The sequence below is a fragment of the Seriola aureovittata genome, chromosome 11 (genome assembly GCF_021018895.1).
Source record: "Seriola aureovittata isolate HTS-2021-v1 ecotype China chromosome 11, ASM2101889v1, whole genome shotgun sequence".
Classification (NCBI taxonomy): domain Eukaryota; kingdom Metazoa; phylum Chordata; class Actinopteri; order Carangiformes; family Carangidae; genus Seriola; species Seriola aureovittata.
The window spans coordinates 3,676,096-3,699,749 of NC_079374.1; the positions used below are offsets into that span (position 1 = coordinate 3,676,096).

Genomic DNA, 23,654 nt, shown 5'->3' on the forward strand with positions numbered 1-23,654 from the left:
ATCCTTTTCTGGCTGGAGGGGTTTTTGCGTGTCCCTGCCAACCCAGTGTCGTTCAGGGCAGTAGCTCCTGCTGGGTCGCCCCCAAAGCAGATCTTAGATCAGGGGCCAAGCATGGAGCGATTTAAAGACCACTAAGGATAGGGGTGACCTTGTCCACATCGGGGTGGGGGGAGGGGGGACAGATCTGGAGGAAAGCCCCTGATGGCTGAGACTGTACCTGTCAAAACCAGTCTGGGTCATCCCAGTCCACCACGTGGGTCAACCACCTGCGAGGTCACGGTGAGGGGTCTGGTGAATTGCACAGGCCTTGGCTACAAAAAGCTTCTGGGACCTGTACTATCACTAGTATTAGAGGAGACCTGATTCCATTTAGGATGTTGTCCGATCACCTGTAAACGCCACACCAGGTGCCACTGTGTTTTGGGAAGGGTTGCCCCGATTGATTGGCTCCTAGTCAGCAATCACCTTAAAACCGATCAGCTGTGGTTAATACTCTGTGTGTAGTGAAGTCCCGCCTCCCACCTTGTCAAGTCAAAACAAGATGTCGGCCGTTTGTGAGACTGACGTAACGTATGCCGTCTGCAGTGAGCGACAGAAGTGATCAGTATCGGCCGATCACACACACAGATGATCGGTTTTAGGGTCTTCTTCCCCTGGACCCAAATGGACAAGCTCCTGATGAAGTCGGCCGAGTGTTGCTCAGCTTCGGTCCTGTCTTGCCTCATTTCCCTGGCTCTTCTGTTCATCGCCCTCCTCCGCACGCACCCAGCCTCAACCTCCCACCACCTCCTACATCATCCCATCAAATATATCACAGCCCGGCTAAACTCTTCATATGAAAGGAAGAAATAAAAGATTTATCTGTTCAACCATTTCTCATTTTGTTATAGTCAAAGCTTCACGGGGGCGGCAGATAGAGAGCTGTTTGTTGCGTTGTGTGGGTTATATGAGAGGTCGCAGTGACTGATTTTATAAGTCTGATGTGAAAAGGCAGGAAGTCATGACTGTCAACCTGGTGAATTTAACCATAAAGACACTGAGAACAGATTGTTGTGTAACACCTAACACCTTCATCACACTCTTCTCTGTGTGATTCTTCCAGGTCAGGATCACACACAAGAACCAGGTCCCCATTTTACTGGGCCCGCCGCAGAAGACGCCGTTCTTCTTCTTCAAGAAACGCAACCGGAGCCGCGACTAGGACCCATGCATGTCACCTACGAACCCAGAAACACACACAACCACACACACATACACACACACACACACGCCTCCCACTGTACAGGCAGCTCCATCAGACGATCGGTCCACAGGTTGGAGTTTGAAAGTGGGAAGTTTCATTTACAGTCATCACATCTGGACAAGTGGAACAGTCCTGGAGTCCGGACGCCTACAAGACACTTCGCTCCCAGAAGGAACCTGCAGTGACGGCACCCAAACTGAAAAAGACTCTCAGTATACAGCACCGACCTACTCCTGTGTAACCTTCATCTTCTTAGTCTCGTCTCCAGACCTCCAGGATTTAGTCTCAGCCGCTTGCGAGAGTCAAGTCTCTCAGTTCAAGCCGCCCCCTGCCCGGAAAAAATAATAATAATAATAATTTAGCCATATACCAGTACTGCACTGCCTGCTACACACACACACACACACACACACACACACACTGTGGCTGCCGGGATTCCCAGCGATAGTGATGGGAAAGAGGCAGGTTGTATGATGACACACTACAATGAGGAAGAGGAGAAGGTTAAATGAGAGAGGCATGACGGTAATCTTGGCTGTTTACAAGGCCGCTGAGTAAATAGAGTAAGAGCCACCTCTCTGTTAGAACACCTGTATGAATAATGAAACAGCGGTTGCTTGTAAGAGTGCTCGCTCCGGGGCCTCCCCACAGCCTGACAGCCGAGGAGAAGGAGAAGCCTCATCCATTATTGACTTATTTTGTTTGTGGGTGGATGGCAGTGGGGCGTAACAGTGGCCTGGAACGGATGGAGACGTACAGGGATGGTTTTAGCCCCTTTAGCATCACTGGCCTACAAACAAAAAAAAAACATCCTTTAAACCATATTTACAATCTGTGGATGATCTGGCTGTAGACACCAGGCAGAGGAAGTGCCTGTCCAGTTATCGCTTTATAAATTGACCAGGGTCGAGATTGAAAGTCGAGATTGGAGACATTTAAGTTCATCATTGCTTTTCTCAAGAAAAACCCATTTGTCCTCTGCGGCTGGTGCAGTCGAACGCCGCCGTCCAGATCGAATCCACAGCGGCTCCCGTGCAGCGTCGGGCGCTTCTAGTGGGTCAAGGATTGAAATAAATCCCATCAAGGGTACAGGAGCAAGGCCCCCGGGGGTTTTTATTTACCACAGCATTGACAGGGGAGCTAAATTTATCCCTCTATTTCAGGGAGGGTCTATCTCTCCTCCAGTGAAACCCTACGCCTAATTACCGTGTCAAGCATCGACTCGCAATGTCAAGTGTGCTGCCAGAGTGCAAATCCCAGAGCCTGCCCCTGCTGGAAGCTGCTGGGCGGCTTTCATACGTTCACGATTTGTTTAACTACCAAATAAAGACGAGATGGTGACGGAGGAAACGGACAGGAGAGGAGGAACTGAGTTTTCATCACAGATGGGAGCTTAGTTCAGTGTTTTATAAAGAATGTATGCATATTACTGTCCCCACAAATATGGCAAATTATATTCTACTGTATGTGCAGGCAGAGTATATGTATATTTCTGGAAAGTAGGTGTAGCTCAAATATCCTGTACACACACACACACACACACACACGTGTTTTTGATATATCATTGTTATTACTGTGGAAGTTTTAGCGTAGAGGGGTCCGGATCAGTATTCTTCACTGTGCAGAGCCGCTACTGTCGCTCTCTGAAGGCAGCGGCTTCCCACTCCGTCTCACTCACATCATATCAGATTGAAGTTCAACACTGTCCTCTCCTGAATGAATCAAAGTTGCAGAACGTGTGTTAAAATAATCTCAACTCGAGGTCTGCGAGTTAGAGCGGACACACTGCGTCGCGTGATAAAGATGTCATATTGACCTGTTGATGTGATATTAACGTCTTTTTTAACCATTTGAGCAGCTGCATGTGGAGACAGTTTTATATGAGAATAAATACGATTTAATTGATCATTAAACCAAATCCAACATTTGAGTAGCCTGCGAACTCTACTACACACACACGTGTGTGAGCCGCAGCAGTTCAGCGACGCAGCCGCCACGCGCATGCAACGCAGATTTTTGGAGCTATTTGTTCCAAACATTTGGACCTGATGGTGGGACTGGATGAAAAGTTAATATCATTGAAGTCATTGCAGTTCATCCTGAGAGGAACATGAATGTCTGGACAAAATTTTACGGCAATCCAGATTCACTGAAAACCCGCAGATCCGAACCCGTGGCCTTCGTTGTCATCGTAGACCGCAAAGGCCGAACCGAAATAAGGGTTTGGTCTACGGAGGATTTCCACTTTGCGTCACCCACTGTGCCCGTCGTTACCATTGCGTCACCTCTTGTCTCCTAGTAACCTTGACAACACAACACGTAACAGTTGTACTGTTAGCTGTTGAACGGAGCTGAAACCCAATAATTACATTTAAAAGTGTAATCCTCAGGTTCTCTGTCGCCGTTGATTGCTTCCTTTACCAGCGAGCAATGCATCTTGGGATAGGTTGGATCCACCCGATGGAAAAGAAGGTGGCGTTTGAAGGAGCCTTCGAAATTGAACAGCCTCGTCACGCTGTTGTGACACAATCTGTCTTCAAATGAAAATGAGACACAGCTCTGAAGGTTGTTCGTGGACCTTGAGTTGACTTTATTTTGATCGAGACCGATCTGAGTCCGGGCCGACCGGCGACTTCAAGACGTAAAATAAAACCTGCAGAGAATGTTTAAACGAGTGAATGTTGAAATCGTCTGCTTGTGATGTGAGGTTAGACGTCTGTGGGAAACTGCGGCACCCTGCTGAGGTCCGGTGTGAACTGGTGCAGGGCAGAGTGAGACTGGTGAGATGTTCTGATGGTACAGACTGAGGTCCACTGTAGGGTCGGGCTCCCACGCCTTTACACCCTGATTCCCTTTAAAAACTCACTGAGTTTATACTCTCGCACCCAGGCCCCATGAAAACACACAGGACGTCCAAACAGCATCAGGTTGGTTATCGTTCACTCTCATGTCACACCAGTATAAAAACCTTTAATCAGAACTGGCTCACCCGACACTGTGGGAAAGTCCGACGGTGACAAACGCAGCATATCACCTGATCCTTTACGTGTCGTCGTCCCTGATGGAGCCTGGGCGCAGAGAGACCTCAGTGGTGAAAGAGTGCATGTTTACAGTAACTTTACATTTAATGAGAGAATGGTTTTAGACAGCTATATTACCAAGTGTATATATTTGTTTATAATATTTTATCTGAAGTTAACTTAGATCACCGCATGCCTGCTGAAACAAAAGGAGAGTGAACAAAACCGGAGAGTGTGAATCAGAATATTCAAACTTTTTTCTTTGCTTAAAAAAAAAAAAAAAAAAAAAAATCAATTTATCTGATATATTTATTTGTTGTGGTTTTTATTTTATTTTTTATTTTTTGGTAGCATGTTTAAGAAAAAAAAAGGCAAAAAGAGATGATGTCTTGTTCCATTTAAAAGAAAAAGAAAGAATTCCCACATGAAGTTTCTACCATGACAACATCCATTTGTGATTTAGTGTCGGATCGAAGTGCAGCAACACGAACGCCCACACACGGCGCGTCTGAGTGAGTTTCCAATGTGTGTCACAACTCATGTCTATTCCTGTCCTCTGAAGTAATCAATTGCCTTAACAAATAAATGGAGCCGCTCTGTGCTCACAGGGACAAACAGAGAGGCCGAGTGTCTGCAGCAACCTGTTTAGTAACGTGACGCCCTGAAAATGACCAAAAAGGATTTGATTTAACCGCCAACAGCTGAGCAGCAGAATTTAGACTTCTTTTTTTTTTTTTTTTATGTCATCCTACCCCTCAGTCAGCAGCAGGGTTTGGTTTCCATCTGATGCGATTTACTGCCTCAGAACTGACCTTAATGAACAAACAAGGGAGGTGATATCTGTGTCCATCTTTATCTGCTGTTTGAGTTTCCTGAATCAGTCGTCTCTAAAGATAAGAGGGAAAAAAATCCCATGAAAGAAGAGCAAAGCCAGTGACTTGTTTTCTGAATGTGGCTGCAACCCCGTCATAGATCAATAAGACTCACAAATCAATAAATGTTTTATAATTCGGTTGTTAACACTTTATAAATCATTAGTTTCTACACATTGATGCAGGCTCACTATTTGGCAAGCTCAAGTTCATGCTTACGACTCATTCATCTTACTAATGAGTTACTCCTATTTATAACTGGTAAAAGGAGCCTTATTGTAAAGTGTAAAACTTATCAATTCATTAATAAGATTTTTAATACATTTTATAATTGTTAATTAATCATTTATAAAGTGGTAACAACTGAATTAATGACATAATTATGAAGCATTTATAAATGATCTTATTGTAGCGCGGTACCAACAGCTGGGCGCTGTAGTTTCAACAAACGTTACTTAAACTGGAGTAAAATTTAAATTTGTCAGGGACTATTTTCTGCTGCGGACTAATACGCATGTGGTGCTGTATTGCGTTTATCCAGCAGCAGGACGCCGTACGTGGGATCGACTGAAAAACTGCAGTGCCCATGTTCATGGTCATGAAGGAACGTGTCATTTATATGTTTTTAATCATCATCATCATCAGTTTTACTTGTTAAATGAGATAAATTCAGTGGTGATTTGGTCTTTTCATGGGATTTATTTACAAATACAGGAATACGGTTTATCACCAGCCTTGTTTATTCTGCCGTTGCTTTGATACCAGAATTAAGTCAAATTAAGACAGAAATCCTCCCTTTGACACCCAGAGAACTTGTTCAGAGGTGTAAAGTGTTTTGTTAGCTCCACCAGCCTGGTTTACATCTCCTCTGAGATCTCTTCCTGTCTGACAACTCTCAGTAAAGCCAGAACAAGCTCGTCACATTCAGCCGAGGTCGAGTTACCAGACGCGTTTCCAGCTGCAGAGACGGAGACGGGCTTAAAACACAAAACAGGACACGGCACACGGCTGCTCCGCTCGGTGTCGCCGCCTCTTTGATTTCTCCCTGCGTGAGTCAGCAGTGAAGCCCCTCGGCCTCTGATTCAAAAAGGCTATAAACCTTCCTCATGGTGACCTTTTAGATGTTTGTGGTCGCACTGGAAACATCTCGTCAAGAGCAAATTACATACATCATCATCAGAAGAAGAAGAAGGAGAGAAATGAAGCAGAAATACGACACATCAACCAGATTAGCTGCGTTTTAAGACAAGTTTAATATATATTTTATGGAGGAGAATTATTGGCAGCATCTTCACCCCACCCCCTCTTTTTTTTGTTGTGGTGCTATTTCAGCCCCCACCGCCAATCTGAGGCAAAGGTGGCCCTACAGTCCCGACCGGTGCGATCCAGTTCTCATCCTGGGACTGATTAGCGGTATTGAGTGACATCAGAGGCACAGATGCAGCAGAGAGCCCCGGCAGCGTGTTGTTGCTCCACATGTGCATAAAACCATCAGATCATAGAGTCACAGATCAGATTCTACATATCACAACAGCAGCGTCATCGCACAGCTTCAGGGGATTAATATTATTGTTATTAATATTATTACAGAGTAGGAGAAATCTACTGTATGTAACCAAGAGGACAGTTAATCAAATTATCTGTTTTATAAACTCTACGTCTGTGATATGAGCCCTCTGCCCGCCCCGCCCCCTCCCTCAGGGTCAGTATGGTGGGGGGGACTCTCAGCCCGCAGAGGGTCAAGGGCAGACCGTCCCCCGTGTTGTCCAGGACCTGATTGGATGAGCGAGGTTGAGGAATCGATACGCCCAGCCTCCGCAGTCTGCCCTGTGTCTGTCTCTACAGTATGTCGCCCTCACTGTTTGTTAGCTGTTGGCATTTTGATGGACTAAACATTTTACCAAATAAACACCAGAGGTTGAATATGCATTTTGTCCCTTTTCTTTCTTTAATCTCACAAATATAAGGTCCCATCCAGTGTAAAGGTCTGTGTCCATGTGTAGTGTGATTATAGATCAGCTCTAGCTTCTATATTAATACTGTGAAAGTATCAAAGCCTCAGTCCACAGAGAAATGCACACAGCCTGTATTCAGAAACTGAGCCTTAAAACCAGCCGTCAGGACTTCTGGAACTTTGTGATGTCACAACGAAGCAGTCACCAGTCTCCAGCCAACCCAAAACTTGTTTTATTAATGTCAGATATCGGATCTATAAAGCATTACTAAATGATGGATTAATCATTAATAAAGTCATTAATTATATTTATTATAAACCCTTTATCAGAAAGTTGCTGTTCGTTCAGTTGAACTTGTGAACAGCTGCTGAAACCGGCTCCTGCTCTTTTGTGACCTGATCAGAACGTGTTACATCTGTTTGTTAGTGAAGCCTGATAAAGACTGAGAGCTGATTATTTTTTATCTTCACGCATCAGTTGAAGACAAATAACATCCAATGACACGTGTGACTGTAAACACGTTTCAGACTGAGAGGAAACGTGTGATGAGGATGAGTGAGCGAACGATAAGACAGTGGTTTAATGAAAACAACAGAAACAGCCAGTGTTAATATTAGATTATGCAATTCACTGTCACTCTAGTTGTGGCCTTGAAAAAGGTGAAAATGAAGCAATCATTTAGTTTTCTGACGCACTGTCAACAGAAAAATATATGTTTTATTAATTTATTTATTATAAATTATTTTGTATTTCTTTTATGTACATTTTAAACTTACACTTACAAGTAAATTGTCACTTAAAAGTATGAAAGTCTTATTTGCTAAATGTAGTAAAAGTCTTGAGTGAATGAACTTTTCCTCTAGTGACACCATCAGCCTCGTCTGTGCTTCGTGGCTAATGCTAATTAGCAAATGTTAGCTTATCGACATGGTAAACAAGCAAGCACATGCATCTGTCATGGCTCTTGTGGTAATCAGACATGGAGTGATTATAGTGCTTTAAAGAAAGTCTGCACAGACAGGAATCTTTCAGTGTGAGATCTGAGGCTTTAATATTGTTTCAAGAATCAGTCTGTCGAAGTATTTATTCAGCCAGCCGAGCTCAAAGAGCTGCTGTGCTGCTGTTAGCACGGCTGCAGACTCTGTCCTGTTAAAACCTACATGTGTAAGTGTGTGTCGGTTTCAAATCTGAAACCTGGAAACAAAGAAAAAGACACGATGTGTAAATCACATTAGAACAAGAGGAAGGTTTTTGTAGCTCCTCGTCATCTTCAGTCTTTTTTTTCTTTTTACGGCCTTTTGTCCCTGATCTGTTCCCGTAGCTTCTTGCAGAGTGAGAGAGAGAGAGAGAGAGAGAAAACAGAAAATGTCAAAGAAGAAGAGGGAGGCATTGAATTAAGAATGGAAGAGAGACAAGAGAGAGATAATAAAAGAAAGCGTGGTTATACAACTCAGAGCCTCAGAAGAGTCTGCCTTTGGCGAGGCTTGTTGAGTACGGCTGCTAAGATAACAAGGCAGGAATTATCTCCCAAAGTGCTATTAATAGCAGGCGAGTCACATCTTGTCCCTCAGTGAGAGAGCATCCTGCGCCCAGAGGCTCTACTTTCCCATTTTAACTCTTTTTGAAATGTGCATTTTGACAGACATTTTGCAAGCTGGGACAGACTGCCGAGGCTCTGTGTTGTAATACTCTGAGCCACTTGTGCTTCATCACGGTGGCTGTTATTCTGGCCGTGATGAGGCTAAAGGTCGAGCCACTGATGGGATCAACTACAACAGTTTTTGTCGTGGAAACGCTGATGTTTTCATTTCTTTTTAGCACTTCTCATCCATGTTTGTTGAGGAGTTGAGGGTCGAAGTTCGTTTTTCTTCCTTTAAAAAGTCAGTCAATACAACAGTCTGCGTTCTGGAGCTTTCAGTCATATCGACAATGATCTTTGAGCTTCAGTTTGTAAAGGGGAACTCCACCGGTTTCACATCAAAGTCTGTTTGAAAATGAAAAAGGAAAAACATCTCAGGGTGTGGAGTCAGAGAGACGTGAGCTCACCAGACCTTTGTAGCCTGATGCTCATCTCAGCTCAAGATGCTCCAGGCTACATCAGCTACAAACACAACACACACACACACACACACACACACACACACACACACACACACACATATACATCTCAGAGTTGCATTGTGAGTAATGTATATGTGTAAATCTTTGGAGGGTTTTTTTTAAGCCAACATACAAATTGCCTCTTTCACCGCTGCCCTGAGCTCGAAAATAAACTTTTAACCTTAAAACCGGGTCAACTGTCCTGACGTGCATGAAGGATCGTGGTTCAGAGATTCCAGGCAAAGTATTTTCACTCAATTACTGCAAGTAAAATTTGTTGTACTTGTACTTTACTTGAGTTTTTCCATTTTAAAGGTCCCATCAAGTCTAAAGGTAGATGCCCATGTGTTGTTTGATTATAAAGTGGGTCTCATTAAATTAAAATTAGCTCCACCTGTAATATATAATATTCTGAAATGGGTCATTCTGCCTAGTTAGTACTTTTACTTTTGGTTCTTTAAGAATATATTGATACTAATACTTTTGTACTTTTACTTAATTACCTAAGTGAAATTTCAAGTTCATATATCTTACATGTAAAATAGTATTTCTACACTATGACTCCAGTTAAAGATCGACTTCTTCCACCAATGTTTTTCTCACCTGCAGGTTAATGAAGGACTCAGGATTAGCCCAGATCAGCCCCAGGCAGGTCAGCTGACCTGGCCGTTATGTCAGTGTCACACTAACCCACAGTCGTCGTCTTCGAGGGAACAGGACGTTAAATCCTGCCCTGCCTTCACAGCTCCCACTTTCACACTCACAGTCATCCTGAGAGAGAGAGAGAGAGAGAGAGAGAGGTATGTACACAAGCAGCGTGTCACCCTTTGCATATGGCACATTTATTTCAGGAAAGAGTAAGAACAGCAACGCAATGTGCTCACTCTCCACACGCCTCCAAATGACCACCCACCACATCCGCACCAGCGAAGAGGTGCGGCGTGCAGCGGACCTGCAGAGCTGCTGCTCTGTGAGACGTGTCCTCTGCCACTTAATGCTTTCACACACATGTACGACTGAATTTGTCGGACGGTATTTTTAAACTCTTTCACCTCCACATTTTTCAGTCGTGAAAGACAAGCTGTTTGCCTTTGGCCTTTGACCTCTGTGAGGACCAACAAAGATAGCCCTGCGCCCTATGTGACAACTAGATGTGTGTTTGTCTGCTCTTACTATTATTGCCTCTGCAGCAGCCTCGTGTAATCTCTGCGTCCTGGCTGCAGGGATTTGTCGGGATTATATTTTTTATAACAGCTGCTAGAATTTGTTTTAAACTCTGAGTGACGTTTGCAGTCGTATAGAGTTGATATGAAGGATTCCTAATTTGGTGACCGAGGTGATAATGACCAGGGTTATTTATTTATGACCTCTAACCTGTGGGCTTCAACAGCCGCTCCCGCACATACATATCTGTATTTAAACACAAACTCGAATGGTAACATCTTATTTTCCCTCAGATACTTTGTCACTGTCAGAACTCGGGAAAGTTTTATGTTTGTAAATTTTAAAACTGATAGTGAAAGAAGCAGATCAGACAAAGCTGGTTTAGAATTAGATTTTTTAAAGTTTGGACACTTATACGTGTTTGAAAAGATGAACGAAACACTGACTATAAGGTTTTGTTCTTATTAAAATCACAACAGTTGATGTTTGTAGTTTGAATGGACTTCAGTGGTGGAGGAAATATTCAGATCCTCTACTTAAGTAAAAGTACTAAAACCACACTGTGAAAATACAATTAATACAATAAAAAATCCTGCATGGAAAATGTAACTTAAATAAAATCAGGACAATTCTCACATAGGTAATTTTTTTAAAAACTTCGTACGGAACTACAACTCATGATTTCATCATTATCGATTAATTTGCTGATTATTTTCTTGATTAATCAACTTTGATTTGTGAAAATTCTGAAAATGGTCAGAAACCAAACCAGAGCAGCAAATCTTCCCATTTGAGAAGCTGGAACCATGAAATGTTTGGTTTTCAAAAACAAGGTACAATGCAGGTGCAAACTGTATGAAGTGGTGATCAAGTTCAAGATGGGATAAAAAAAAAAAAACAATCAAAATAGGATTAAAAACCTGTGCTGCTGATGAAAGGTCAGCTGGTCACTAGAGTTAATTACCATCCTCCAGTGAGAAAATGTCTTCATGCTAATGTGACCTGTATTTGCTCGGATATGTGCTCTGGACCAAAGTGATGGACAGAATGATTAACCTCATCATCTCCACTTACAACGCAAAAAGCTCTTCAATCAAACTAATCAGATTGTGTGGAGTTAAATAACATTGCTAATGCATTTTGTGTGTGTTTTGATAGATAGATTGATATATATGATTCTGTAGATCATATGTGACTATTAGAAAAATCTATTTGCAGACTATTAGAAAAAAGAAACAAAGCCGGTGGCAGGTTTTCAGATATATGCAGATGATACAGGCATTTATGTCTTCAATAGAAGACTGTAAATGCCATGACACAGCATCTATGACATAGAGTTTAATACATCCCATGGTGTTTTACAGCAATCGAGCTCTTATGATGGATGATACATAATCGAACAATTGATAATTTGGACAGGCATTCTGCATATGACAATAAAGACTCTTGAACTCATTTGAACTCTTGAACTTGAAAGTAACTAAAGCTTTAGAATAAATGCAGTGGAGTAAAAACTAGCCTACAGTATTCAGAAATGTATGTAAATGTATAAAACAGCATAAAATAGAATTAGCCCACACAAAAATGTCCTTATATCAAGAGTGATATTTCCATATATGTCAACTATAAGGGGATATATTATTATCACACATATACACCCTCTGGATATATAAAGATATACGTTTTTTAAGTACAATTTCTACATTTATTAAGAATATCTATATGATGAATTTTATTTGATATAACATATTTGTTAAGGATATATATTCAATTTATAAACGAGCGCTTATTGAAACAACATACTATATAACTTTTGATATAAATGTAAAAAGTTATAAATGTCTTTATTAATTTGATCAATTTTATACATTCACACATTTACACATCTTTTGTATTTACTGTATATACATTATATCAACATATATTGACAGGCTTTGCAATGTATACATATATTACATATGTCTACAATGTACAATACAAGCATATATATATGTGTGTATATATATATATATATGTGTGTGTGTGTGTGTGTGTGTGTGTGTGTGTGGTGTGTGTGTGTAAATGTATATATATATATATATATATATATATATATATGTGTGTGTGTGTGTAAATGTATATATATATATATATATATATATGTATGGAAATGTTTTATATGTGCATATATTACATTTGCATATGGGAGTCAAGTAAAGTAGAAGTACCTAAGACTGTACTTAATTACAGTGCTGGAGTAAATGTACTTAGTTACTTTGTTACCAACAGAAGAGTTAATTGAGTAAAGTTGATCCAATTTGTTTTAACAGCGTGATCATGTGTCATTAGAGTCAAGGGAAAGCCGTCGTGAGTCTGTAGGTTTGAGTACATTTCCACTGCAGCTGGCCCTTTAAAAAACACATCTTGGCATTGAGGGTTGAAAAAAGTGTGAATGAAATCCAGCCATTCATAAATATAGGCCCCTGCCGCGCTGTGATTGGCCAAACCGCGGCTCGTGCATAATTCATGAGCTGCGGAGACGCCACTGGCTCCTGGCTTTAACGGACGTGCCGGCTCAGCCAATCAGCGCGCGGCTCCGCGTGCCGCTGGAGCCCAGGGGAAAAACCGACCGGGCCATTAACGAAAAGCTCAGTCAAGTTTTGTGAGTCGAAGGAGACGCATCAGTGTGTCCGCGCGCAGAACCAATACACGACTATCGACACGTTGGGTTTTTTTTTATTTTTTATTTTTTTATTTGTGGATATTTCTACTGCTTTTTCCCGCTACAGAGGACGTTTTCCACACACGGACAAGGTAAGCTGCAGGACTTCTTTCGACGGGAACTTGCTTTGCTTTTTCTTTTTTGCGGAGCTTCGCTGTGGCTGGTTGTTTTTCTAACGTTGTTTTTAGACTGCAAACGAACGCAACGCCATCTTATTTAAAGATATTTACTTTGGCAACCATTTTATATCGACTCCTATGTGAGTGAAATGTCGTATTTAAAGCCCCGCGTGTGTTGTATTTGGCTCTTTATTTATCTGCGTGCGTGTTGGCTGTGGCTTATCAGCGCGGTCAGGCGACTGTTTGTGATTTTTTTTTTTTTTTATGAATGGACGGGCCATTTTTTTTTTTTCCTCCCTCTGTGTTTCCACACGGATCGAGTTTCACTTCATTGAGAAAAACAAGGGAGGGATGGGGTGGGGGAAGGGCGGGGAGGGGTGGAGGAGGAGTGGGGGGGGGGGCAGCAGGGGGAGGTTGAAGGGGGGGGGTGTCGGATGATCTTCCTCCCCTCGCGCCCCCCCCCAGACGCAAAAGTTTTACTGAGATTTAGCAAATTTTTGTGATAAAAGTTGGTCTGAATTACACAATAACACAAGTTCAACTGTGATTTTGTTGTGAACTTTATGTAGTTTTTTTTTTTTTTTTGCATTTTATTTTTTTTAGTTAAAACCTAATTATAATATTATAATAATCTATGCAGTTGTCATATTTCATTAGTAGGTCATTACTGTTATAATAAAAGTAACTTTACCTCATATTTAAATACACATATCCCATCTTGCAAGTCATTATTCTACTACGTGTGAACGGTGGGTCAGAGTAGAGCCGGTTAAATAGTCGGTGTTAATTTTCTACTGCAGATTGACGTGTTGTGTTAATATAAACTTGTACATTTGGGGCTCTAATGTTGTAAGTGGCGTCTGTAATTATTGCCCAGCGGCTATTCTTCATTCGTCATCCATTAACAGGAGATAGAGGAGTGAGTCATATCACTCTGCTGAGGGAGAAGAAACAATAGAGGCAGAACTTGTTTTTCTTCAAGTTGAGTTATTGTTGTTTTAAAGGGAACCCCCCCCCCCCCCCCCCCCCTTTATTTGTTTGTTGGTAGTGTTTCTAACTTGATCAAGTTGTGCACAGGGGAAACAGGCAGTTAGGTTCAAGCCTTTATAAGACACTAATCAGCTCTATGACATGTCTGGCCCTTTTTTCCTTTTATCTTGTTTGGGAGGCTTTGCGTTGTAGAGCACGCCACAGCTGACTCTTTCCAAGTCTTTTTCTCACTATCTCCAAGCTGATTATAGTGGAAAAGTAGTGCCCGCAGATGGCCAGCGAGTGTAGCTTATATAACTGTGTTACATGTATTCAGTAATGACCGTGTGTTTACACTGTGCTCCGCATCAAAGAGCTGTTTGTTGGTTAAATAAAATAAAAAAGAAGGACCGAGAGAAGACGCCGGCCTTGTTGCAGCATCAGAATATCTGATGCGGAGGAGCAGTTGTGCTGCTGCATAAACACATTGTTATACAGTGAAGCCCAAGAGGCAGTATGACTTCAACAAATACAGAACTCAATAGCCCTTTTACACAGTTAGTGCTTGTTTAATAAGGATTAAAATGACATTAAAGAGGCTTAAAGTGAAATGTTTATTTAATATAAACATTAATGCTTCTTGTAGTGTAAGCGTGACATTGACTTTCATGACCCTTTGGTTTATGTTTACTCTCCTGATCTTTTCCAGTGACCCACAAAGTGACCCCCAGGCGCTGTCGCTTCACAGCGAACACCCCCCCCTCCCCCAACCCCCCCAATATCGAAGCCCCCCCCCCCCAATCACCCAGATAACATGGACGGATTCTACGACCAGCAAGTCCCATTTATGGTCCCACCCAGCGTAAGTGGACACACGCCAGCCTCACGTGTCACATCACATCCTCCTCACGCTACCATCAAAACCATGGCTCCACAATATGGATGCGGTCATCATGTACATTTGTTGTACACTTGCAAACTATTTCACATTTCTTCTTCTTCTTCTTCTCCTCCCAACAGCACAAGTCTCACGTGGAGGAACCATCTCACAGCAGGCCGCTGATCGACAGGAAAAGGAAATTTGTCGACACAGAACTCGCCCAGGACACAGAAGGTAACTGACATGAATGAACCGGATGTATCGACGTAATTTACCGTGATTTTTAACTTGTAATTCAGATGCACAGTTAGACCTGTACTCACTGTTTGTTTTCTACTTCCTGGTTTCCAGAGCTCTTCCAAGACCTCAGTCAGCTGCAAGAGATCTGGATTGCAGAAGGTGAGCTCTATATTATATTTTATTATATATAACAGTTTCATTTTAATGTCCAGTATCCTTCCACTACAACCAGCCGCTTTGGACCTTTGCTTCTAAACGGCGAACATGATGAAATTGGGCAAAGTTTGAAGATGAAAGATTAACCCGACGAGAATGTGAAATACTGCAATTTTTGAGTTAGCAATTAGAGCAAGAAGAGCAAAGTCCTGTGCATGAGAAACTGCTGACCAGGACCCTCTTAGTGTTGCCTAAACGCAGCTGCTCATTTTCTCCTTCTGTTAGATTACATTCTCTCTTTTCCATCGTTTCACCCCTTTATCCACACTTTGTATTTTGTTGTTTTTATTCCTCTCTCACGTGGCGTTCTCCTTTATCTTCACAGCCCAGGTGCCTGATGACGAGCAGTTTGTCCCAGATTTCCAGTCAGATAGCTGTGAGTACCCGATTTCTGCTGTTCATCTCGTGATTATTGAGAGTCTGTGTGTGTCCCCTGTAAACCCTGGACGTTTTTATCCCGGCCTGGTTCCTGCCTCTGATTTGGGCAGAGGTTCAAATAACAGTGGCTGAATATCAAGCTGTTTTAGCTGCACTGCATCAGGGATTTTTCACCCGGTAAAGACTTTGAAAGGCGTCTTTTTCCTTATTCTTTCTTTTGCGATGCCGTCTCTAATGAAATGTCTTAGGTCATCCTTCCTTTTCCATCAGAGCTTCTTCATCCTGCCATTATTCGTCTTCAAAACACAGCTCTGGGAAAGGCTGCTCTCCCTCCCTCCCTCCCTCCCTCTCTCTCTCTCCTCCATTTTGAGTTTAATCAGCCGATTGGCATGGGGCATCACATGAGCCAAGCTCCTAATCTGATTTCACACTTTCCCGCACTCAGGCCCTGCTGCTGAAGTGGGCTAGATTCCAGTGGATAGAGCAGCTTCAGAGCTGCCTGTTTCAGCTCCTGCTCCCCAGCACTAACATCCCCGACACTGTCTCGCACCGCGTCCTCCAACCTGCTCCTCGCAGCCTCCTGTTGGTCTCTGCACATCGCCTTTAGGCTGCAGCTGAGGGATATATTTGAATTATGCCCAATGGAGCATTTTATGCCCCCTCCCCTCTGTCTTTCTGAGTTTATGTTTTTGTCTGATGCGTGGGAGGTGGAGACAGGGTGTGGTTGCTGCCTCTCTTTGTCAGGGCTGCCTCTTAAATCTTGGTTAATGTGGCACAGCGAGCTGCAAACTGACCACAAGGCTGCACCGCCTCAATGTATTATTGAAGCCGGTGCATCGGCATGTATGTATTTATTTTTTTCTCCCAAGGTTCTGTGCATACGTAGGTTTATGTAAAGCGCACTCGCGGTGCAGCCGGTGACCTTGTCCTGTCAGTAGTACGCCGTGTGTTTGCGTAATCACCAGTTTTCCAATATGAGATACAGTCAGTTGGGCATCACACACACCCAGGCCTGAACTACATGTAACTTTCTCTGGAGTGGAGGAACAGTGTTAAGTTTTAAGGAGAGAAGTTGTGGTTCGTGTTCATTAATCCCCCCCCCCCCTCCAGCCCACAGTAAGAAAAGATGCCTAATCTCCCCATTATTTACTTTTCTCTCTGTGTGAGGAGTCTCACTCGAGCCATTAGGTTTCACAGCGCACACAGGGGAGCTCACGTGCCCATTGTTAGCCCTCCTTAGGTCCATCAGCACCCTGGGTGATTTATTTGGCTCCCGCTCCTCTGCGCCCGGGGATCTAGTTTCTGCCCGGCTATTATGTGGCGCCCCGGAAACTGCCACTGATACGCGGAAAGCTGCAGCCAGTGTCTAATGGTTACAGCACGGGAGAAGAAAATCATTCACCGCCATTAGATTACAGCCACACTGATTCATGGGTATTGGTATTGCTCTGCCCTAATGGGAATCAGACGAGGGGTTTGATAGCTTTCGTGTGTGCGGTGCAGTTAGTATCATGCTACCTAGCAGTGGCGGACGGATGGCTGTTTTCAGAGTGCAGAGTCGACCGTCATTAGTGGCGGATGATAAATAGCTGCTAAGTGGCTCTGTCAGTCGGGGGAATACACAGACGCTGTCCATGCATCCATTTATCCATCAGGTCCAAATGTTGTTAAGATAACTGCTGCACTTCTGTTTATAGCTTCAATCGGCTGATATCTGGAGTTTATCTAATGCACTCAATTGTGTTGTTCCTGTGTGTGTCTCCGTCCGTCCAGTGATGTTTCATGGCCCGCCACCAGCCAAGATCAAACGAGAGCTGACTCGCTCCAAAGAGCTTTCTCCCTGTCGCCAGGACAGGAGTCCCATGCCCTACGGAGAGAAGTGCCTTTACAGCTACAGGTATGTCGTGGCTCGGCGGCGGCGTGTTGATTATCCCGCTCTGATCAAAGGAGTCCTGATTTCTCATGTCGACCCTCTCTTCCTCTGCAGTGCCTGCGACAGGAAGCCCACTCCAGGGTTCAAGCCATTAACTCCCCCCTCGACACCGGTCTCTCCTTGCGGCCCCACCAGCACCGCAGGAACGCACCCACTGAGCGAGCAGACTCCCCCTCCTCACCCCAATGTAGCTAACCCGACCCCAGGGCCGCGTCCCGTGCACGTACAACAGCCTGTAACGGCGAGTGCGGGCCCCCCCAACCAGCAAGCACTCCCAGTCCACAGCCACAGCCCGCCCTTCGCCGTGCCCTGCGCACCCATCAGCCAGGATGCCAACAGCTTCACACCTGAGCACAGGTGAGCACACGCCTCTTCATCTGGTTGCTTCAAGGGTTTTTCATTTAGTGTATTTGTGAACAGCATCTCATCGTCTGGCAACTTCCCCCCCCTCCATCTTTAGGTTCCAGAGGCAGATGTCAGAGCCATGTCTACCTTTCCCCCCATCAGAGAGTCAAGGACGCCCCCACTTCCTGCCCCAGCCTCCCAGCGCCAACAACAACAGTCTGCCACGCGACGGGCGGCCGCCATACCACCGGCAGATGTCAGAGCCGCTGGTGGCCGTGCCTCCCCAGGGTTTCAAGCAGGAGCTCATCGACCCACGATACACCGAGCAGGGCGTCCCCACCATGGGCCCCCCAGGTGCACCCCAGGGGCCTCCGTGCCAGGCTGCTTTCCACCCCATGGCCATCAAGCAGGAGCCCCGGGACTTCTGCTTCGATTCTGGTGAGTAGCCGAGTGTTTGTTGATAAAATAAGTTGAGAAGAGCCCGTCGCGTCTCAGGATGTCCCAGAGAGTAGAGCAGAGCAGGCAGAGGGTGAGGAATGTACCTGGGCCATGTTTGTTCTGGGCGCTAACACACGCCTGTGAGTTTTACACACAGGTGCTCAGACTCCAGAGTCACGGCAGCAAAAGTAAAAGTGGGTCTTTTAGCTCAGCGTAAGCCTCCAAGGGCAAAAAGTAAGTGGGTCATGCAGCCAGGTGCACAGAACCTCTTCACTGAGCCTACCTGGAATAGATCTAGGACAGCGCCCTCGCAGGACTTAGTGACCCGCAGCGCAGCAAGTTGATTTTAAGAGCCTGGAAAGTCTCTGCTTGGGGTTTTTTTTACAGAATACACGAGGGGCCGAATGGTGCCAGTCCTCCTCAGAAAAAGAGCCTCTTTCAAACAGCCGTGGCAGAAACGCTGTTTACTCACATGGTGCAAATCAAACAAGCCGGAGAGACTGTCGGAGCATTGTTTGATCCCAACGCCCACACGCCCAGCTGTTGTCCCTGCTCTGCTGCATTTACATCCTCTTTCCCTGAAACTCTGCAACATTCATTTATTTCCCCCCCCCCATCTTTCCTCTCACTCTCATATACTCTTTCTCTCTTCTGCCTGTTGTATGACCGGCTGGCTGGTTAGTGATGTAATGACAAATCCTCTTAGCTTCTTATGGCCTTTAAATACCTACGTCACAGAGGCCTTCGCATCTCTATACGGATGGAAGATGTGCGTGTTCAGCACTCTGACATTGTCACCCCGGCGTTGGTCTGTCTGCAGACGGTGCCACGACCATTAATGCAGACACAAAGCCACAATTTGAATCCGTGCACAATCAGCACTCGACGGGGGGAGGAGTCTCCAAAGTCTTTCCCTTTGACTCCCTCTTTCTTTTATCTGCCTGCGTGGTGAGACTTAACGATTACCTCCTGCAGGCTCTAAGTGAGGACAAGAGGAGTCAGAGCCTGGAGGAAACACTTGCTCAAGATTGATCTGTGGTCGTCTTATCAGTGCACAGGAAATGGAGCGATGGGGTGGTGGTGGTGGTGGGGGGTTGGTAGGAACTTTCAGAGACAAGACACAGCAAACACAAGACAGGCCTTGACCCCCACTGGAGGGGTGGGATGGTGGGTGGTGGGTGGCGTAACTTGATTGTCATTGAGATTTAATACAGCAACCGTGGTGCTAATCCCATTTAAGGGCTTGGCGGACATGCAAAGGATGTGTGCTGTGCAGTGTACTCTGATCTGGGCTTTCGTCCACTTGTGTGTGTGTGTGTGTGTGTGTGTGTGTGTGTGTGTGATGAACATGGTCCACTGGTTGGACAGAAAAGCAGCCACCATGAGTTCTGACCTTTTATTTCCATACTGTATATTTATCAATGTGACCTAACTCACTAATATAGCTGCAGATACCATATCAAAGCTTTATGTATCTTTGCGCACAGTGGCAGGGGTCCAAATATATCTGTCAGCTGCGAAGTGGATCTCCGTGCATTGCACATTTGATATGACAGTGAGGATGTCTGGTCTAAATTTATGCGCCCATCTTCTTTGTTTACAGAAGTGCCTAACTGTCAGTCATCGTTCGGGCGAGCGGGGAGCTTCTACCAGAATAACCATGAAAGTAAGTTCACGTTATTGTCTTGCTTTTCATGTCTTCCGTGTTTAGATTAAACCATTAGTTTCTTCGTGACCCTGAGACTTTCCGACTTATCGAGCTGCTGCAGCTGCAGCAGCAGCAGCAGCATTGAAATGAAATGACAGCTCAAGGGGAAGCGAATGTATCAGCTGCTCCACACATACAGCACCTCTCTCTCACATCAGCAGCTGGCTCAGGCTCTGCACAATACAAGCTTCCACTGTTTGGAAGCTGCCCAGTTGTATTGCTTTGCATGCAGTTTGGATCTCTGGGTTCATATGAGAACAAAAGCCTGTTTCCCACGCTCTATCTGCTGCTTCACTTTCATCTCACTCATGTTGCTTCTCTTTCTTTCTTTCCAATTTCAGGCTTTTCCTTCGACAGAGATCCTCAGCTGTACTTTGATGATACCTGTGTGGTCCCTGAAAGATTAGAGGGTAAGAGCAATTATAAAACAAGGTTAGAGCAGAAGTATTGGATATTATTTGTCCATGAAGTGGTCTGCTGTGAGCTTTCTGAGGCAGGAGCTCATGGTGAACAGCGAGTCCACTTCACAGTCACCATCTGGCAGGAATGTCTCACCACACTGTGGCCATGACTGACATTTCTTCTTTTTTCCCCTTCTGCCATCTCTCCTCCTGCTTTCCTTCTTCTTCTTCTTCTTCTTCTTCTTCTTCTTTCGCTCGCTCACAGGCAAAGTGAAACAGGAGCCCTCTGTGTATCGTGACGGACCTCCTTACCAGCGCCGCGGCTCCCTGCAGCTCTGGCAGTTCCTGGTCACTTTACTGGACGACCCAGCCAACGGCCACTTCATAGCCTGGACCGGTCGTGGCATGGAGTTCAAACTCATCGAGCCCGAGGAGGTTAGCCGCCGCAACCGGACTCGTGTCTTATTTTTGCACACGAATATTCAAGATTTATTTTTTTCTGCAGATTTTTCTAATCTGCGGCTTCTCTCTCGTCAGGTGGCTCGTCGCTGGGGAATCCAGAAGAACAGGCCGGCGATGAACTACGACAAGCTGAGCCGCTCGCTGCGTTACTACTACGAGAAGGGCATCATGCAGAAGGTAAAGGCACGTTCACCCTTTACTTTTCTTTTCTTTTCTCTCCCGCCACCCCCCAGCAACAGCAGATAGTGATATTTAAATACAACCATAGGGAGGGAGGGGGGGTGTTGTGATGTAGATTCTTATCACAGCCAGCAGCTAAATAGCGGCCGTGAATACAAGCCTGCAGGCCACATCTCTTCTTCTACTAAATATAATGGTCTATTTATGTTTGGTGTTTGCTGCCTCATATTTCAACCAGATCAAAATCAGTTTGATCAGATTGGGTCAGTCGTGGGTAATGTACTGGAGTAACACAACTTAACCCTGAAGTCAAGAGCCCGCGAAGGAACTAACACGTTTACTTTACTATCAACTATGATTTTATACGTTTTATGTGCATCTATAACATGTATAATTCATGTGTGTTGTTCCTCAGGTGGCCGGTGAGAGGTACGTGTACAAGTTCGTGTGCGACCCCGAGGCTCTCTTCTCCATGGCGTTCCCCGACAACCAGAGGCCCAACCTGAAGGCCGACCCGGACAGCCTGCCGGGGCTGGACGAAGACACCGTGCCCCTCACCCATTACGACGAAAGCGCTCCTTACCTGCTGGACGGCGGGGAGCAGTGCGTGGCGGGCTTGCCCTTTCCAGACGGCTACGGCTACTAAACGAGCGCGCAGGGGCGTTTCCTGACGCCAACAAACACACATGTACACGCAAAAAAAACAAAAACAAAAACAAAAAACAAACACTCCCAAAAGTCTCTCGACGCCCAACTCTTTAAAAAATAATCCAGAGCTGGAACTTGCTGAGCCGCTCGGATTGGAAAACCCCGGCGCTCTGCTCCTTCATGGTTCCCTCTCCTGCTCCCTGGAAAACCTTCGTAGAACTCTGTAAGCTCCCCAGCGAAGAAGAAGAAGAAGAAGAAGAAGAAGAAGGAGGGAAAAACCTGCAACGGCTCGTCTGCTGCACCATCACACACGAGAGAGAGAGAGAGAGTTGAGAAACCGGTGAGGGTGAACTGGACTCGTTAGCTCTGCCCACCTTACAAGCTTCCTAAAGTAAGGCAAGTGGGCTGCTGTTGCTATGGAGACCAAACGAAGCGAGGCCACAGCCCGCCAACTTTAACTGAACTGACAGACCCGCCCCTCCCCCCCACCCCTCCCCCCTTTGTACAAGACTGCGAGAGTTGTTACATTTCTGATTTTGTGACAATCTGCTTTTCTTAAAAACAATCAAAAATAACGAACAGAGTAAAACATAAAAAAATAAAAAAAATAAAAAATCTAACGAGATATTCGAAATGCAGCATTATTCTATAGTTGCCTTTTTGGGTCCCCCCCCCCCCCCCCCCCCCCCCCCCCCCGCCCCACACCGCACCGGCCCCCCTCCCCACAACATTTCCATGTCACCACATTTGAACTACAGAATCCGTGAAAGGGCTTTAATTTGCAAAAAAAAACAAAAAACAAAAAACAAACACTCCCAAAAGTCTCTCGACGCCCAACTCTTTAAAAAATAATCCAGAGCTGGAACTTGCTGAGCCGCTCGGATTGGAAAACCCCGGCGCTCTGCTCCTTCATGGTTCCCTCTCCTGCTCCCTGGAAAACCTTCGTAGAACTCTGTAAGCTCCCCAGCGAAGAAGAAGAAGAAGAAGAAGAAGAAGGAGGGAAAAACCTGCAACGGCTCGTCTGCTGCACCATCACACACGAGAGAGAGAGAGAGAGTTGAGAAACCGGTGAGGGTGAACTGGACTCGTTAGCTCTGCCCACCTTACAAGCTTCCTAAAGTAAGGCAAGTGGGCTGCTGTTGCTATGGAGACCAAACGAAGCGAGGCCACAGCCCGCCAACTTTAACTGAACTGACAGACCCGCCCCTCCCCCCCACCCCTCCCCCCTTTGTACAAGACTGCGAGAGTTGTTACATTTCTGATTTTGTGACAATCTGCTTTTCTTAAAAACAATCAAAAATAACGAACAGAGTAAAACATAAAAAAATAAAAAAAATAAAAAATCTAACGAGATATTCGAAATGCAGCATTATTCTATAGTTGCCTTTTTGGGTCCCCCCCCCCCCCCCCCCCCCCCCCCCCCCCGCCCCACACCGCACCGGCCCCCCTCCCCACAACATTTCCATGTCACCACATTTGAACTACAGAATCCGTGAAAGGGCTTTAATTTGCAAAAAAAAACAAAACAACAAAAAACGGATTAACAAAACACACGACATATTCTGATCCCACAGATCGGCTTGTTTTCTGTAGATAGAGACTGCAACTTTTGTTTTTTGTTGTTGTTGTAACACGCCAGCTGACTTTTTAGAGACCCGGACCGCTCAGGTTTCTGGGGCGTT

General features: G+C 44.9%; 2 protein-coding genes across 5 annotated transcripts in view; both read left to right on the forward strand.

Annotated features, from left to right (window-relative positions):
* The window catches only part of LOC130177290 (diacylglycerol kinase beta), a 104,854-nt gene extending 97,792 nt beyond the window's left edge, over positions 1-7,062 (forward strand). For all 3 annotated transcript variants that reach the window (XM_056388881.1, XM_056388883.1, XM_056388882.1), the window contains one exon: positions 1,103-7,062. In XM_056388881.1, the coding sequence (XP_056244856.1) occupies positions 1,103-1,201 (99 nt within the window). In that variant the 3' untranslated portion in view covers positions 1,202-7,062. The remainder of the gene's footprint in view (positions 1-1,102) is intronic.
* Positions 7,063-12,973: 5,911 nt separating this feature from the next.
* etv5a (ETS variant transcription factor 5a) lies at positions 12,974-22,751 on the forward strand. 2 transcript variants are annotated; one of them, XM_056388885.1, is made up of 13 exons: positions 12,974-13,147; positions 14,853-15,005; positions 15,164-15,257; positions 15,375-15,422; positions 15,805-15,855; positions 17,631-17,754; positions 17,845-18,147; positions 18,251-18,573; positions 20,177-20,239; positions 20,623-20,691; positions 20,948-21,117; positions 21,220-21,327; positions 21,740-22,751. In XM_056388885.1, exons 2-13 carry the CDS (start codon positions 14,958-14,960, stop codon positions 21,968-21,970), a joined length of 1,632 nt encoding a protein of 543 aa, XP_056244860.1. In that variant the 5' UTR covers positions 12,974-13,147; positions 14,853-14,957; the 3' UTR covers positions 21,971-22,751. The 2 variants fall into 2 exon arrangements, with proteins under 2 accessions (XP_056244860.1, XP_056244861.1); XM_056388886.1 differs by having other exon boundaries at positions 21,220-21,321; positions 21,740-22,750.
* Positions 22,752-23,654: the final 903 nt, after the last annotated feature.